The sequence below is a fragment of the Stegostoma tigrinum genome, chromosome 13 (genome assembly GCF_030684315.1).
Source record: "Stegostoma tigrinum isolate sSteTig4 chromosome 13, sSteTig4.hap1, whole genome shotgun sequence".
In the NCBI taxonomy this organism is placed as follows: domain Eukaryota; kingdom Metazoa; phylum Chordata; class Chondrichthyes; order Orectolobiformes; family Stegostomatidae; genus Stegostoma; species Stegostoma tigrinum.
The window spans coordinates 77,643,223-77,661,852 of NC_081366.1; the positions used below are offsets into that span (position 1 = coordinate 77,643,223).

The 18,630-nt window shown below is 47.1% G+C and overlaps 1 protein-coding gene across 2 annotated transcripts in view; it reads left to right on the top strand.

The window, feature by feature from the left end:
* The window catches only part of emx3 (empty spiracles homeobox 3), a 58,986-nt gene that overhangs the window by 17,883 nt on the left and 22,473 nt on the right, over positions 1 to 18,630 (top strand). The window contains exon 3 of one of the 2 annotated variants that reach the window (XM_048543535.2): positions 16,756 to 17,657. The exons of the other annotated variant lie outside the window; for it this stretch is intronic. Within the exon in view, the coding sequence (XP_048399492.1) occupies positions 16,756 to 16,923 (168 nt within the window). The 3' untranslated portion in view covers positions 16,924 to 17,657. Of the gene's footprint in view, positions 1 to 16,755; positions 17,658 to 18,630 lie in introns of those variants that run through there. 2 annotated transcript variants of the gene reach the window in all.

An 18,630-nucleotide genomic window follows, 5' to 3' on the forward strand; every position in this document is an offset into this window, starting at 1 on the left:
ATATAAATACACTGTCATACACAGACCCTTAAACACACAGATAAATACATTGTCATACACAGATGCATAAACACATAGATAAAATACTGTCACACACAGACCCATAAACACACAGATAAATACACTGTTACACACAGACCCTTAAACACACAGATAAATACACTGTCACACACAGACCCTTAAACACACATATAAATACACTGTTACACACAGACCCTTAAACACTCAAATAAATACACTGTCACACACAGAACCATAAACATACATATAAATACACTGTCACACACAGACCCTTAAATGCACATATAAATACAGTGTCATACACAGACCCTTGAACACACATATAAATACACTGTCACACACAGACCCTTAAATGCACATATAAATACACTGTCACACACAGACCCTTAAACACTCATATAAATACACTGTCACACACAGACCCATAAACACACATATAAATTCAGTGTCACACACAGACCCATAAACACACATATAAATTCAGTGTCATACACAGACCCATAAACACACATATACATACTCTGTCATACACAGACCCATAAGTACACATATAAATACACTGCCACACACAGACCCTTATACACACATATAAATACATTGTCACACACACACCCTTAAACACACATATAAATGGGGCAGCACGGTGGCTCAGTGGATAGCACTGCAGCCTCACAGCACCAGGGGCTCAGGTTCGATTCCAGCCTTGTGCAACTGTCTGTGTGGAGTTTGCACATTCTCTCCGTGTCTGCGTGGGTTTTGTCTGGGTGCTCTGGTTTCCTCCCACAGTCCAAAGCTGTGCAGGTTAGGTGGATTGGCCATGCTAAATTGCCTGTAGTGTTCAGGGGTGTGTGGGTTATAGGGGGATGGGTCTGGGTGCAATATTTCAGGGGACGGTGTGGACTTGTTGGGCCAAAGGGCCTGTTTCCACACTGTAGGGAGTCTAATCTAATCAAAATACACTGTCACATACAGACCCTTAAACACACAAATAAATACACTGACACACACAGAACCTTAAACACACATATAAATACACTGACACACACAGACCCTTAAACACACCTATAAATTGATTGTCACACATTGACCCTTAAACACACATATAAATACAGAGTCATACACAGACCCATAAACACACAAATAAATACACTGTCACACAGAGACCCTTAAACACACAAATAAATACACTGACACACACAGAACCTTAAACACACATATAAATACACTGTCACACACAGACCCTTAAACACACATATAAATAGTCACACACAGATCCTTAAATGCACATATAAATACACTGTCACGCACAGGGGCAGGTCATGCCACACAAATCTTATCGAGTTCTTTGAGGATGTGACTAGAAAAGTTGACGAGGGTCGAGCTGTGGATGTGGTGTATATGAACTTCAGCAAGGCATTTGATAAGGTTCCCCATGGTAGGCTTATTCAGAAGGTCAGAAAGAATGGGATACAGGGGAACTTAGCTTTCTGGATACAGAATTGGCTGGCCAACAGAAGACAGTGAGTGGTAGTAGAAGGAAAATATTCTGCCTGGAAGTCAGTGGTGAGTGGTGTTCCACAGGGCTCTGTCCTTGGGCCTCTACTGTTTGTAATTTTTATTAATGACTTGGATGAGGGTATTGAAGGATGGGTCAGCAAGTTTGCAGATGACATGAAGGTTGGAGGTGTCGTTGACAGTATAGAGGGCTGTTGTAGGCTGCAGCGGGACATTGACAGGATACAGTGATGGGCTGAGAGGTGGCAGATTGAGTTCAACCTGGATAAATGCGAGGTGATGCATTTTGGAAGGTCGAATTTGAAAGCTGAGTACAGGATTAAGGATAGGATTCTTGGCAGTGTGAAGGAACAGAGGGATCTTGGTGTGCAGATACATAGACCCCTTAAAATGGCCACCCAAGTGGACAGGCATGTTAAGAAAGCATATGGTGTCTTGGCTTTCATTAGCAGGGGGATAGAGTTTAAGAGTCATGAGATCTTGTTGCAGATCTATAAAACTTTGGTTAGACCGCACTTGGAATACTGCGTCTAGTTCTGGTTGCCCTATTATAGGAAAGATGTGGATGCTTTGGAGAGGGTTCAGAGGAGGTTTACCAGGATGCTGCCTGGACTGGAGGGCTTATCTTGTGAAGAGAGGTTGACTGAGCTCGGACTTTTATCGTTGGAGAAAAGGAGGAGGAGAGGGGTCCTACATCATTTATTTCTGTATTGCTGTGAGGAGAGAGGTATACAAGATAATGAGAGGCATAGATAGAGTTGATAGCCAGAGACTATTTCCCAGGCAGAAATGACTAACACGAGGGGTCATAGTTTTAAGCTGGTTGGAGGAAAGTATAGAGGGGATGTCAGAGGCGGGTTCTTTTCACAGAGAGTTGTGAGAGCATGGAATGTGTTGCCAGCAGCAGTTGTGGAAGCAAGGTCATTGGGGACTGCTGGACATGCATATGGTCACAGAAATTTGAGGGTGCATACATGAGGATCAATGGTCGGCACAACATCGTGGGCTGAAGGGCCTGTTCTGTGCTGTACTGTTCTATGTTCTATGTTCTAGAACCCTAAACACACATATAAATAGTCACACAGAGATCCTTAAGTGCACATATAAATACACTGACACACACAGACCCTTAAATACACTGTCACACACACATATAAATACAGTGTCACACATAGACCCTTAAACACACACATAAATACATTGTCACACACAGACCCTTAAACACACACATAAATACATTGTCACACACAGACCCTTAAATGCACATATAAATACAATGTCACACACAGACCCTTAAACGCACATATAAATACATTGTCACACACAGACCCTTAAATGCACATATAAATACATTGTCACACGCAGACCCTTAAACGCACATATAAATACAGTGTCACACACAGACCCTTAAATGCACATATAAATACATTGACACACACAGACACAGCAATACAGAAATAAATGATGTTGAGGCATATTGGAAGGTGATGGCCTTGTGGTATTGTCACTGGTCTGTTGATCCAGGGAAACTATCAGGGACCAGTGTCCAAATCCCACCATAGTACTTAGTGCACTTTAAATATTTTTTATGTAGAAAAACAAACAAAAATTAGGAGTCTACTCTGACCACGAATCCAATGTCGATTGTTGGAAAAATCCATTTGATTCACTAATGTCCTTTAGGGAAGGAAACTGCCATCCTTATCGAGTCTCTCATATATGTGACTCCAGACCCACAGCAAAGTGAGGTGACTCTTAGCCTCCATCAACCCCGCCACTCCTCCCGAGGGGCAATAAAAATGCTAGTCTAGCAAGCGGTACCCTCATCCCATGAATAAATAAATTACATATATTGAACCAAACAAATATAACTGCAGTGAAGTGCATACAGATCTAAATACATTGACTCGCAGACCTAATGACACACAAAACATATTAATGTCACACACAGCCTTAGATAAGTTGAAGCATTCAGGCCCACCGACACATAACGCGCACACGTGAGAACGCTGACACACCCAGGGAAAATAAATGAGCTGCAGATGCACGGCAGTAGGAGCTCACTCAGGTAAAGAATTAAATTGACTTACATCCCTCGACACAAACACGGACGCAGTATCCATTCACTCTAACGCACAGATCATTAGACACAACCACACCAAAAGACAGCCTTCTGAAGAAGGGGCCAGGCCTGAAACGTCAGCTTTCCTGCTCCTCTAAGGCTGCTTGGCCTGCTGTGTTCATCCACTCTGCACCCTGTTATCTCAGACACTGCAATATATTGGGTCCCTTACATAAAACCATAGACACAAACCCACGATGCATGCACAGACACATCCGTAGTCGCGGGTGACAGAAACACACGGACTCAGAAGCACGGACCCAGCAACACAAACACCCACATACACAAGCTCAGGAAAAGTTTCTCACGCATCCAGCAAACAGAATTACACTGCATTTCATTCACATTGTTGCCGAACCTGCAAACAGGTGAATTGCATTACACTTGGAAGATACAAATGTGCAACGTACAAATCGAAAGCCAGTGTGCATTTGTTTCAATATACTTCTGCAAACAGATGAGTTTACGTTGGAAGCTTGTATGTGTGAGCTTGAAAGTGCAGTGTTAGAATTTGGATTGTTTAAATTTGACATTGTAAGCCGGATCAGCGGTGCGGTCAAACCATCACGAGTATTTACTCCCTCTTGTTCTAAACCTATTTACTCTGGGTAGATCAGTTTTTTTTTCAGTTGCATGATATCAACTGGAAATGAAATCAAACGGCATCATTCTACAAGAGGCGGGCTAAAGGAGACATCGGTTCATTGCCATCATGCTAAACCCAGCTCTCCAAGCCCGTATCTCCTTCAAACTCAATCCCAACTTAACGTGGTCAGTGTGGATCGAGCACGCTTTGTGCCAATAGAATTTATTTTACATCCACGTAATTGGAATCTAACAATTAGTCTCTGAAACACTTGTGATTTTTTTCCCCCTGTTCATTAATCATATAATAGTTTCCCCCACATTAGAACCGGGGGAAGCGAATTGTACTGGATTACAAACATGACCAGCTGAACATCCGCGTTAAAAAGGACAAAAGCTTAGCATTTCGGAGATTGCCCAAGAAGGAAGGGCTTTGCCTTCCTAAGATGCTGCTTGTGCTCATCCAGCCCCACACTTTGTTATCAAGGAGGCTTTGCTACTCTGGTTATTATGCCGAGTTAAGAAAGTAGGAAATAAAGCTCGATTCTATCCTTTGCTTGAAGCCGTTTCAGTTGTACAAGTTTTGGTGAAATAATATTATGGACAGTTCCTTTAACTGGATGCAGATCTTAAATGCGCCAGGAGACCCAATCGCTTAAAATAATAGACCAAAGTAACGTGGCGCCTCTCTTGCTGCAGATTTGACATTGGGAGTATAGACGATCGAGACAGCACAGGAAATGTTAGCTTTAAAGACAGGGCGCTAGCGGCAGTGAAACAGCAGCGTTTGTGGCAGGCATTGCTAATTTCCGAGATCCACTTGCTCACGGGGTACCGCGCGTCCGCCGTCGGGGCATCTCTGGTGGCGGACGATGTTCAGTACAAATCTGATTCCTTCCTGTTTGGACTGGGAATGTAAAAGTGTTGGGAGTCTTTTCAAACAAAAAAGAAAGTGGTGCTGAATGTTACCGGGCCTGTTAATAAGGTGAAACTCTTGTAGGTCTGTTCTGTTGAAGCATTTTTTTGGCGGGATAGACCTCCAAACTCTGTGCAATTTGCATTATATAAAATATAACCCAAATGAAACCGCCACGACTTGCCCCCCAGTTGTGACAGTGTGTTGAAATAGCCTGACTCTTAAAGTCAAGCTTTCATCCAGTTGGTCAAATTATCACCTTCTAACCCACCTGGGGCCAACACTACAATACTTGAGAACGAAAAGTAGCTCGATACCGCTTTCGAAGGGTTTCCCTGTGGGTGCAATATCATAGCAAAGTGTTCGGGAACTTATTCAGCTCTAGACACCGCTCTTCGCGCTGCCTTTCAACTCTCATTTCAGGCTGTACAATCTCCAGCGTTCTCCGGCCATCCCACTTCATTAGAGATTGTGCAGATGCAGCAGGCACGCCCGGATGTTGGACCCAGACAGCCGAGCCGCCCAGAAAAAAACCGAAAGAACTGCCGATGCTGTAAAGCAGGAGCAAAAATAGGAGTTGCTGGAGAAGCTCAGCAAGTCTGGCAGCATCTGTGGAGGAAACAACAGAGTTAACGCTTCAGGTCCTGTGAGCCCTCCTCAGAATTGTCCAGATAGTTTGGTTACTGGACTAGGGGCGTTACAGCAACATTTCCGCGAGCCCTTCTTTGGATTTTTTTTTAAAAAAGCGATTTTTGATCCAGTTTATTTGTTCTCTGAGGCAAATCAAAATGAATAAGGTGGTGAAATTCGCCACGATAATCAAATAGAGCGGACAGATCCAATGGTGGAGAGTGAGGGTGTAAAATGTGTGCGAATTTACCCCCACTCGGTGGGGTGGGGGTGGAAAGGTAGCCCAGGGGAAAGGACGAGCCCTGGAGAGCCAACAGCCTCAAAGATCAGAGAGCCCAAGGGTCGATTCCCCTACTCGCTGCTGTTAACCTGGGATTTCGAATTCACATCAAGTAAACCGCGGAGCTGGGTCGGACTGGGTTAACTCTGGGGGCTGGGAGCACGGCCGGGGATTCAAAGAACTTCTCGGCGTAGTGTGTGAAATAAGGATCTATTCTGTAATGAAAGTAAGACGGGGATGTGGCTAATCCCCTTCCCCATTCACTTGTGGTAAATGCTAATGCGCCCGTCTTCAAACAGCGCGCCGGGTTCCCTACAATTCCATTTCTTTAGAAGGATTGGCGTGGGGCGGGGGTTGATGGAATCTGGATGAATAGAATAAAGCAGAGTTAAAAGGCATAGGAATGGGGGGGGGGGGGCGGGGGTATGTCGTTTTGGTTGGGTTTGACAAAATCAAACAAGACATTCCGCATGTCGGTGAAGTGCTTTAGGAATGGTTGTAGAGCAGGTTCCTTCGAAAGGCGCCGGCCCTCAGCTCTCGGTGCTGCCTTGCTGTCCTCTAATGTTGTCCCCCTCTGCTGCTTCCAATCTGGGCAATTCCGAAATAATCCTGTCCATCCGGTCTCCCCTGCTCTAGCACCGCGGCCGCGATACCGCGCAAGGCAGTCTTGAGGAAACTGACGTGTCTTCGGCACCGGCGGCGTTCGGCGTAAGGTTTCATCACCCCTGGCTATTGCAGAGTCTATATTTACTCAAGTGTCCCAAAATGACCACCAGCGACAGGCGCAAGGCCAGCCAACGTTTCCCAAAGTGAAAAGAAAATGTTATTTAAACGAGAATGGTGCAGAGATGTTCCGAATATTGCGCTTCTAATGAAGACTTACAAAGTGTCTCCTACATATCTCAAACGTGAAGTGTGTCACCCAGTCCCCGGAAACTACATTGATAAACATGTCATCACATTTCAGATACATTGATCCGTTTATAATTGAAACTAATAAAATCTTTCCAAAATAGCTAATGAACATAAGGCGTTTTGCAGTGATGTTGGTCCTTATCATGCAGTTTTGTATTTGAAGGAATTTCGGTCGGTAATTTTGCATTGCATTTGAGGAAATCGGGACAGTTTTCATGGGGGTGGGGTGAGTCTCACTTACTAGGGGTATTTGTATTGGTTTCTTTTTGGTATTTGAAAGGGCTAACCTCTTCAGGTAAACGGCAAGATAAAATACAGGATTAACTTGGTTCTGAATAGAGTTGGAAACATTCCTTTGAATGGACTATAACCTACAATGAAAGTGGCGTTCACTTTATTCACTGCTTCAGCTCAAATTTTTCAAATCAGCCGTAAAGGCCTCTAAATTCAAACTAACACACGCTCAAAGAATTCAAACGCAAACAGCTCCTATTTGATAAAACTTTCAGTCCCGATTACTACACAGTCCCCATTTCCAGGGCGCTGTACTTCGAAATTGCTCATCTCAGCGAGACCCTCCCGCCTCCTTCCCCCTTCTAAAGTTGCTTTAAAATGTCACGGGAAAGACATTGCGCCCGGATTTTTCGTTCTGGTGAGTGATTTTGTTCGAATCAAGGTTCGAGGCGGCATTAAGCGGCGACCGATGTTAGAACTTAGATCGAAGCGCCACGAGGCACTCGGCGATGATTTAATCCCGTAACCTCTGTTTACAGAGAATCCTATCGTGTACCAACAGGCGAGGCAATATCAAATGGTTGATGTGCCCTGCGCTCAAATACAAACGGTCAGGGCCCGATCCTTACAGGTCATGTCAGGTAACGAGTGTATTCAATACAGAGAGACAGGCAGGATGAAATTGTTTGCTGTTCCTTTTATTAAAAAAAATCTAAACAAGCCTGTGTTCATCTGGCTGTCATGTTGAATACTCGGCTCTCTATTTTCAGTGATTGTCATAGCTGGCTGCTGATGTGTGCAAATGAAGCCGAAAACATGCCTGTTTTTGCTATTAATTAAAATGTACTTGCGGGGCCTGAGTGAGGTGTTTATACAGAAGATAAATGGTATTTCTATTTGAAGGAAGTAGTGGAGTTTAGCAGAGCTGCATTTGTTGCCGTTACAATTAGCACCGATTTTCCGGGAGAACGGGACAGGGAGACAGTCCATTTCCTATCCTGGAGTGATGTTTGACACAAAAAATATCAATCCAGAATAAAGGTGATCATTTCGCAGTTGATTGGAAATGGCACTCAGGCTGTTTTGAATTATGGTGTGCCAGAGGAATTTCGAACGAGGCGGATGTGTTGGAAACCATGGGATCAATCGACAGAATTGACAATTGGTAAAGGGGCAACATTCCGAGAGAGGGTTCCCTCTCCCTGGATGCTATCTGTCCCGTGGTCATCTCCAGCGTTTGGCGAAATATGTTGGGTGAGAGATAAGGGGCGATGCTTTTTCTCTATTTACCCAGGATGGGCATGGAAGTGTCAAAGACTGGTTAACAATGAAGGGGTGCAGTCCCCAACCAATTGTCTTAGAATTCTCCCTGAAATTCTGGTCACATTTACCTTCCTGATATCCCCAAATCTTGAACTATTTGCGTTAAGGCTAATGGAGCCGTTGATCGTGTACCTTGGTAATAAAATGTGAGGCTGGATGAACACAGCAGGCCAAGCAGCATCTCAGGAGCACAAAAGCTGACGTTTCGGGCCTAGACCCTTCATCAGAGAGCTCTCTGATGAAGGGTCGAGGCCCGAAACGTCAGCTTTTGTGCTCCTGAGATGCTGCTTGGCCTGCTGTGTTCATCCAGCCTCACATTTTATTATCTTGGAGTTCTCCAGCATCTGCAGTTCCCATTATCTCTGATCATGTACCTTGCCCCGGTCTATATTCTGTGCAGATAGCTTGGACAGCCACCAGCATCTCGTAAATGTGTGAGTACGCCGCCAATTTCCGCTGCGCCTCTCCCAGTTTACAGCGCTCTCTGGACAATCCGCTGGAGTTAGGTTGTCAGCCGGGGGGGTCGCCTCTTTCCAGGGCACCGGGAGTAGGAGATCGGTGAAAGGTTTCAGTAGCGGCAAGGATAGACATGAAAGTGAAATGCTTTGATGTGTTTGGGTTAGAGACCAGGACAAGGAGTGAAAAGTGGCGCATTGCCTCTTCTCACAGTGAGGACAGAATGAATAGTAACTTGTTGGACACAAGGATTTCAGAATATGTATTCCCACCAGGGGTAGCATTGCAAGTGTCCTGTTCCTGGTCTTGGGACGTGGAAGAAATTGCAATGGCGCTTGGCACAGAATGGCTCGCCAGAGTACGAATTTGGAGGTCACCTGGCTAAAGGACGGCAGATTTCATCTCCTAAAGGACGTTCGTAAATCAAATTATTTAAATATATAAATGTATATTATACATATATATATACACACACATATTTATCTATATATATAGTCCATATATATGTATGGATATATATATATCCATATATATGGTCATTATTATAGAGACTAGCATTTTCTTCCAGATTTTGCAATGTAATGTAAATTCCTCGAGCTGCTACAGCAGCTATTTAGAAAATATTTACTTTTCAAGAATACTAATCTAGAAACATGACCATCGTGCTAATTAACGGATTAATTAAATAATTTCGTTATTTCGAATGCATAATGCTTAGTGTTATCATAGAATCCCTGCAGTTTCGACACTCAGTTCCTGAAGGACAGCCAAATATAGCACCTTGCCGATGTTTTAATTCAAAAGATAGACTTGTGTGATCTGCATTTCTTGCGAAAACTGCTGAATAAGGTGACCTCTTGCATATCTTTAAATGAAATGATTGCTTGTTAAAAAGAACAGAATCCCTGCAGTGGGGAAAGCAGGTCATGCGGCCCATCGAGTCCACGCCAACTCTCCTAAGAGCATCCCACCCACCCTATCGCTACATTTCTTGAGTTAATCCAGATTGACCCGTACCTGTTTGGGCCGTGAGAGGAAACCCACACAGACGTGGGGGGAAGAATGTACAAACTCTACAGGCACTCGCCCCCGGGCTGGCATTGAAGCGAGGTCTCTGGTGCTGTGGGTTTAGTAGTGCTGATCAATAAGTGACCATGCCGCCCCTAGTTTCATTCCCTATGTTGATCTAAACTCATTCAATGAAATGAGCTAGTTAGCTCCATAGTTATAAGGGAAACGGACGATTTAGGACCAATAACAATATTGATGATCCGGAATCGACTGAGATGTGTAAAGCAATTGAACTTAATACTGAAATACTGGCTGGTTACCAGAACGGTATCGAAACCAGTAAATAGTCTATTTCGCTCTAGAAATGAACGATCGAGTGAAAAGTGACAGAGCAATGAGGCCGATTTTGTTCAACCCGCTCAGGTACGCCATCGTACATCTCTAGCGCAGGTGGGATTCGAGCTGAAGCCTTCAGCCAAGAAGCCTGGGGGCGGAAGAGCTGGCGGGACTGCTGCACCACACCAAGTCCCGTACGAGTGAGGTCTTGTGCTTCAGCGAGTAACATCCGGCTGAGTTCAGGTCCCACCTCAGAGCCGAGAGTAGCCAGCGCAGGAGACCAAAACAGCCTGGCTGCTCCTGCTGGGTGTAGGGAGGCTGGTGGGAGCAGGGGAGGCTGCTGGTCAGCTGAACCTAACGCAAGCGAGAGCTTCAGGATAACCGGACTAGCGCACGGCCCTGCCTACCTCTGAAGGGAAAGGCCGAAACGGATTAGTATGGGGACAGATTCACAAAACGGACCTCATGTCGGACCAAGACGATTGACAGCTTGGAAACACCATAAAACTAAGTCTAAGGACACGAATGTAGATCGAAGGAAATGACTGGGTGTTACGGAATAGGGAGGGTTTGAGTTATAACGAAAGGCTGGATAGGCTGGGACTTTTTTCACTGGAATGTCGGAGGTTGAGAGGTGACCTTCTAGAGGTGTATAAAATCATGAGGGGCATGGATGGGGTTAATGGTGGGTATCTTTTCCCTGGGATGGCGATTTCAAGACGAGGGGGCACATTTTGAAGGTGAGATTTTTTACACAGGCAAATTTTTTACACAGAGGGTGGTTTGCCTGTGGAATGAGCTTCTCGTAAGTACATGAATAGGAAAGGTTTGGAGGGATAAGACCATAAGACATAGGAGTGGAAGTAAGACCATTCGGCCCATCCAGTCCACTCCGCCATTTAAATCCTGGCTGATGGGCATTTCAACTCCACTTCCCTGCACTCTCCCCGTAGCCCTTGATTCCTTCTGAGATCAAGAATTTGTCGATCTCTGCCTTGAAGGCATCCAACGTCCCAGCCTCCACTGCACTCTGCGGCAATGAATTCCACAAGCCCACCACTCTCTGGCTGAAGAAATGTCTCCTCTTCAGTTTTAAATTTACCCCCTCTAATTTTAAGGCTGTGCCCACGGGTCCTAATCTCCCCGCCTAATGGAAACAACTTCCCAGCGTCCACCCCTTCTAAACCATACATTATCTTGTAAGTTTCTATTAGATCTCCCCTCAACCTTCTAAACTCTAATGAGTACAATCCCAGGATCCTTAGCCGTTCATCATTCGTTAAACCTACCATTCCAGGAATCATCCGTGTGAATCTCGGCTGGACACCCTCCAGGGCTAGTATGTCCTTCCTGAGGTGTGGGGCCCAAAATTGGACAGAGTATTCTAAATGGGGCCTAATAGAGCCTTATAAAGTTTCAGAAGCATAAGGGCCAGGAGCTGGCAGGTGGGACTGGGTTAGTGTGGGATAACGGTCAGCATGGACTGGTCCGACAGAAGGGTCTGTTTCTGTGCTCTATGACTCTATGACTTTTTGTGAAACTCGCATCCCGCTCCCTTTGGAAGCTGGTTGAGGAAATGGTTTTAGACATGGCATTAACATGAGCTGGGATGCTGGATACAGGAAAAAGGAAAACATTCCAGAGGTGAGGGATGTCAAGAGGAATCCCCGACGTTTAGAACCAACTATTCTTCATTTTCATCAATGAGCTGGGCTGAAGGTGTATCCCAACAGGTCGGTCTACAGCTCTGTAGGTAACACGGTCGAGATGACATTAGGGGTCCAGGCGCTTAGCCACAATGGAAACTGGAGATGGAGAAAAGAGAAGACAGAAACTATCTGAAATGGGGTGGTGCGCACCCTGGCTGAGGCATGGTGTAACACATCATCTGAGACAGACAAGCAGTAGAATGATAACAGAGATGTTTCCAAGTGGTTCAGAGAGGCGGAGGACTGAGAGAGGCGAAAATCTCAGGCAGCAGCAGTGACATGGAAGCCGTGATAATGGGAACTGCAGATGCTGGAGAATCCAAGATAATAAAATGTGAGGCTGGATGAGCACAGCAGGCCAAGCAACATCTCAGGAGCACAAAAGCTTACGTTTCGGGCCTAGACCCTTCATCAGAGAGGGGGATGGGGTGAGGGTTCTGGAATAAATAGGGAGAGAGAGGGAGGCGGACCGAAGATGGAGAGAAAAGAAGATAGGTGGAGAGGAGAGTATAGGTGGGGAGGTAGGGAGGGGATAGGTCAGTCCAGGGAAGATGGACAGGTCAAGGAGGTGGGATGAGGTTAGTAGGTAGGAGATGGAGGTGCGGCTTGGGGTGGGAGGAAGGGATGGGTGAGAGGAAGAACAGGTTAGGGAGGCAGAGACAGGTTGGACTGGTTTTGGGATGCAGTGGGTGGAGGGGAAGAGGTGGGCTGGTTGTGTGGTACAGTGGGGGGAGGGGACGAACTGGGCTGCTTTTGGGATGCAGTGGGGGAAGGGGAGATTTTGAAGCTGGTGAAGTCCACATTGATACCATTGGGCTGCAGGGTTCCCAAGCGGAATATGAGTTGCTGTTCCTGCAACCTTCGGGTGGCATCATTGTGGCACTGCAGGAGGCCCATGATGGACATGTCATCTAAAGAATGGGAGGGGGAGTGGAAATGGTTCACGACTGGGAGGTGCAGTTGTTTATTGCGAACCGAATGGAGGTGTTCTGCAAAGCGGTCCCCAAGCCTCCGCTTGGTTTCCTCAATGTAGAGGAAACCACACCGGGTACAGTGGATGCAGTATACCACATTGGCAGATGTGCAGGTGAACCTCTGCTTAATATGGAAAGTCATCTTGGGGCTTGGGATAGGGGTGAGGGAGGAGGTGTGGGGGCAAGTGTAGCATTTCCTGCGGTTGCAGGGGAAGGTGCCGGGTGTGGTGGGGTTGGAGGGCAGTGTGGAGCGAACAAGGGAGTCACGGAGAGAGTGGTCTCTCCGGAGAGCAGACAAGGGTGGGGATGGAAAAATGTCTTGCGTGGTGGGGTTAGATTGTAGATGGTGGAAGTGTCGGAGGCTGATGCGTTGTATCCGGAGGTTGGTGGGGTGGTGTGTGACAAAGAGGGGGATCCTCTTTGGGCGGTTGTGGTGGGGGCGGATTGTGAGGGATGTGTTGCGGGAAATGCGGGAGACGCGGTCAAGGGCGTTCTCGACCACTGTGGGGGGAAAGTTGCGGTCCTTGAAGAACTTGGACATCTGGGATGTGCGGGAGTGGAATGCCTCATCGTGGGAGCAGATGCGGCGGAGGCGGAGGAATTGGGAATAGGGGATGGAATTTTTGCAGGAGGGTGGGTGGGAGGAGGTGTATGCAGGAGGGTGGGTGGGAGGAGGTGTAGGAGGAGCTTCACCAGCTTCAAAATCTCTCCTTCCCCCACCGCATCCCAAAACCAGCCCAGTTCGTCCCCTCCCCCCCACTGCACCACACAACCAGCCCGCCTCTTCCCCTCCACCCACTGCATCCCAAAACCAGTCCAGCCTGTCTCTGCCTCCCTAACCTGTTCTTCCTCTCACCCATCCCTTCCTCCCATCCCAAGCCGCACCTCCATCTCCTACCTACTAACCTCATCCCACCTCCTTGACCTGTCCGTCTTCCCTGGACTGACCTATCCCCTCCCTACCTCCCCACCTATACTCACCTCTCCACCTATCTTCTTTTCTCTCCATCTTCGGTCCACCTCCCCCTCTCTCCCTATTTATTCCAGTTCCCTCTCCCCATCCCCCTCTCTGATGAAGGGTCTAGGCCCGAAACGTCAGCTTTTGTGCTCCTGAGATGCTGCTGGGCCTGCAGTGTTCATCCAGCCTCACATTTTATTAACATAGAAGCCGTGTGGGTTTGGTGTGTTGATGGGTCGGAAGGGGCGGTTCCTGAAGTGTCAAACAGCATGACTAAAAGCCAAATGGTCGGTCTAGTCATCTGGCTGTAGTCTGTGTGGGACCTTGCCGTGCACAGATTGGTTACTGCTTCATTCGCTGTAAACACCATTTGGGGGATAACCCTGCTGTAAAATACGCCACGACAAATGTAAATCATTTCTCAATTAGCGGGGGAGACATTCTGCAGACTGGACAGAGGAGTTCCACAGCCCTGGTCCTCACCAGGTATAAAATTGTATCAGTGATAATGGGAACTGCAGATGCTGGAGAATCCAAGATAATAAAATGTGAGGTTGGATGAACACAGCAGGCCCAGCAGCATCTCAGGAGCACAAAAGCTGATGTTTTGGGCCTAGACCCTTCATCAGAGAGGGGGATGGGGTGAGGGTTCTGGAATAAATAGGTAGAGGGGGAGGTGGACCGAAGATGGAGAGAAAAGAAGATAGGTGGAGAGGAGAGTATAGGTGGGGAGGTAGGGAGGGGATAGGTCAGTCCAGGGAAGGCAGACAGGTCAAGGAGGTGGGATGAGTTTAGTAGGTAGGAGATGGAGGTGCGGCTTGGGATGGGAGGAAGGGATGGGTGAGAGGAAGAACAGGTTAGGGAGGCAGAGACAGGCTGGACTGGTTTTGGGATGCAGTGGGTGGAAGGGAAGAGGTGGGCTGGTTGTGTGGTGCAGTGGGGGGGAGGGGATGAACTGGGCTGGTTTTGGGATGCGGTGGGGGAAGGGGAGATTTTGAAGCTGGTGAAGTCCACATTGATACCATTGGGCTGCAGGGTTCCCAAGCAGAATATAAGTTGCTGTCCCTGCAACCTTCGGGTGGCATAATTGTGGCACTGCAGGAGGCCCATGATGGACATGTCATCTAAAGAATGGAAGGGGGAGTGGAAATGGTTTGCGACTGGGAGGTGCAGTTGTTTATTGCGAACCGAGCGGAGGTGTTCTGCAAAGTGGTCCCCAAGCCTCCACTTGGTTTCCCCAATGTAGAGGAAGCCACACCGGGTACAATGGATACAGTATGCCACATTGGCAGATGTGCAGGTGAACCTCTGCTTAATGTGGAAAGTCATCTTGGGGCTTGGGATAGGGGTGAGGGAGGAGGTGTGGGGGCAAGTGTAGCATTTCCTGCGGTTGCAGGGGAAGGTGCCGGGTGTGGTGGGGTTGGAGGGCAGTGTGGAGCGAACAAGGGAGTCACGGAGAGAGTGGTCACTCCGGATGGCAGACAAGGGTGGGGATGGAAAAATGTCTTGGGTGGTGGGGTCAGATTCTGCCATCTACAATCGCCCTGTCTGATGAAGGGTCTAGGCCCGAAACATCAGCTTTTGTGCTCCTGAGATGCTGCTGGGCCTGCTGCGTTCATCCAGCCTCGCATTTTATTACCTCACCAGGTATAGTTTGGAGGCCTGGAGGACCGAGAAAGGCCGCTAGAGCAGAGGGATGGGTCGGACAGTGAAATATAGACAGGGCACGTGGAGCAAACGGGCAGGGCTATTAGAGAAAATGGGATTTTGTGTAAGGGACGATAGGTCCACCAGAACATCAAACCAATATCTGGTTACAATCAGAACAGCCAAGAGACTCTGGGTTCCACAAAAGCCTGTCACTATATGGAAGGTTAGGGAGGTCCTGTCACTATATGGAACAATGGCCAGGCCACCCTGAAAGAATTGCGTGTATTATAGAACTCAGGGTGGGGTTGGGGAGCGGGGAGGATGCAATTTAGCAGAGGGTAGGGGCTGGAGGGGTGAGGGGGCGGTGTTGATGGGGGTGTAGGGTTTGGGGGGAAATGGGGAGAACAAGGACTTTTGCTTAAATTTGCGAAGATGAGGAGGCCTCAGGAAGTCGAGTCCTGATTGCAGCTCGGATTGGGAAAGCAAAGCTGGGACCGAGGTTTTCAAGTTGGTAAAAACCGCGGCTGTCCCAGTAGTCAGAGTGCTATCGACAGGTCGGCAAGTGAGGTACACATTGAAAAAAAAGAAATCGGCTTTGCTTTAATCAAACTCTGTACGAAGAGGGTAGTCAGTTTCTGGAATAGTTCTTCTGGGGGTTAAATAGCTTGGATCTCTTCATTGGAAAACCTGAAGTTGTACTCTGGGGAAGAAACAGCCGTGTTATCGCCGTGAGCATGAGAGACGGCCAAAGCCAGCCTCCATAGAAAGGCCAATGGACCCGAAACATTAACCCCGCGCCCCTCTCTCTCTCTCCACCGGACACGCTGAGTTCCTTCAGCAATTTCTGTTTTTTTGTGACAAAGAATTGGAGAGCTGGAACGGAGAAAAATAAAACAGCAATTGCTGGGGAAGCTCGGGCAGCGTCTGTGGTGAGAAAGCAGCCCCCTTTGTGGGCCAAAGGGTCACAGGTCTGGAAACGCTAACTCTGCTTTCTCTCCGCAGACTGCTGCCAGACCTGCTGAGCTCTTGCAGCAACCTTCTGTGTCGGTTCCAGCCTCTGAACCCGGGTTAACACAACGCCGGTGGGTGGCTCATACCGTTTCTCTCTTTCTCTCGCCAGGTGAAGGTATGGTTTCAGAACAGGAGGACTAAGTACAAGCGACAGAAACTGGAAGAGGAGAGCCCTGACACACAACAGAAACGGAAAGGCACACAGCATGTGAACAGGTGGAGAATGGCAACCAGGCAAACCAGCCCAGAGGACATAGATGTCATTTCAGAAGATTAGAGGCAGATTGGTCAAAAACACAAACAGCGATACGAACCTCTCAGTATAATTCGTGCAATGGTCACACCCTGCAGCTGGGTCCATGGACTGGATCATGGAACAGAAAATAAACCTATAAATATACTCAACACGTTTTATCCCAGTGGCCCACTGTGGAGCTAAGGAACCCACTTCTAATCAAGTCTTAGGAGGCAGGATGGACTTCTTTTTGAAACAAAAAGCTTCAAACGTGTGATTATTCTTTAATGAAAAGGAATGTTTGTTTTTTTTAAATGTTCGACTGCATCAATTTGAAGCCGGTTTTCTCCTCGCTGGAAATGACCTTCGGATTACGAGGCCGAGGATCGAACACACTCACAAGGCCACTCGCTATACATTGGGAATTCAATTCTTTTAGCACGGATTGAGCTACGGGGATGGCGACTTTCCACGTTTTAGGTCTGGAGGATTTATAAAGAGAGTGAAATAAAGTGCCCGTAAGGGCAGACACACTGAGCACACGGGGAGTGCGAATGAGAAAGACTCATTGAGAAAATAAAAAAAGTTTCTACGGGTTTGTAACAGAGAAAAGGACGGTCTGTAGGAGTTTAGCGCCGAGGACCTCGTGTAAATGAAAGACACCACGTGGATTCTGTTCCTTAATGTACTTTTGATGTCCTTAGGTCTGTTTTATAATAGTCTTCGTTGTCGATTATAAATATGTGTCACAAATGGCGTGTCTGTACTGCAGAATAATAAGGGAATATTTTTCTTCCACAATAAAATATATCAAAAAAAAGTTTTCTAATGATTAAGATTTGCAACCAAGTCTTCTCAACATCCAAAAGCTGAAATAAACAAAGAAAATGCTGAAAATACACCCCCAAATCCCCCACAGTCGCTGCCTCAGCTCCAAAGATCTAGCGGGTCCTAGGTCTGACACATCAATTCTGTTTCTCCTCACAGATGCTGGGCATTTTCGCCTGTTTGCTAGTCCAGTATTTTTCTTTATTCCCTCGTAGGGTGAGGGCGTCGCTGGCATTTACTGCCCATCCCTAATTGCCCAGAGGGCAGTTGAGTCAACCGCATTGCTGTGGGTCTGGAGTCACATGTAGGGCAGACCAGGTAAAGATGGCAGTTTCATTCCCTAAAGGACATTAGAAGCGGTTGTCTAGGCCCCGAAATGTCAGCTTTCCTGCTCCTCTGATGCTGCTTGGCCTGCTATGTTCATCCAGCTCTACACCCTGTTGTCTCCGTTTGAGTGGCGCAGCTTTCCGAGTTTTAACATTGGGCCAATCATCCCTGCGGCAGGGTTTATTGGGATCACAATGATGGGGAAGTTGCCACGGTTCTCTCCTTTCCGCGTGGGTTGCATTCACACAGCACACAGACTGGGGAACATACTCTTTCTCACACACAAATTACCATCGCACACAAAGCACTCACACGCAAAGCAATGTCTGATGAAGGGTCTAGGCCCGAAACGTCAGCTTTTGTGCTCCTAAGATGCTGCTTGGCCTGCTGTGTTCATCCAGCTTCACACTTTGTTATCTTGGATTCTCCAGCATCTGCAGTTCCCATTATCACTTTACACAGACATCCTGGTTTACAAAACGCCCAGAGACATAAAACAGGCACACGCACCAATTCCCACAAACCAATCTCACATAAAACATTTACCCGCCTTCCCCCCACACACACATAGATACCACTTACAACTAAACACAG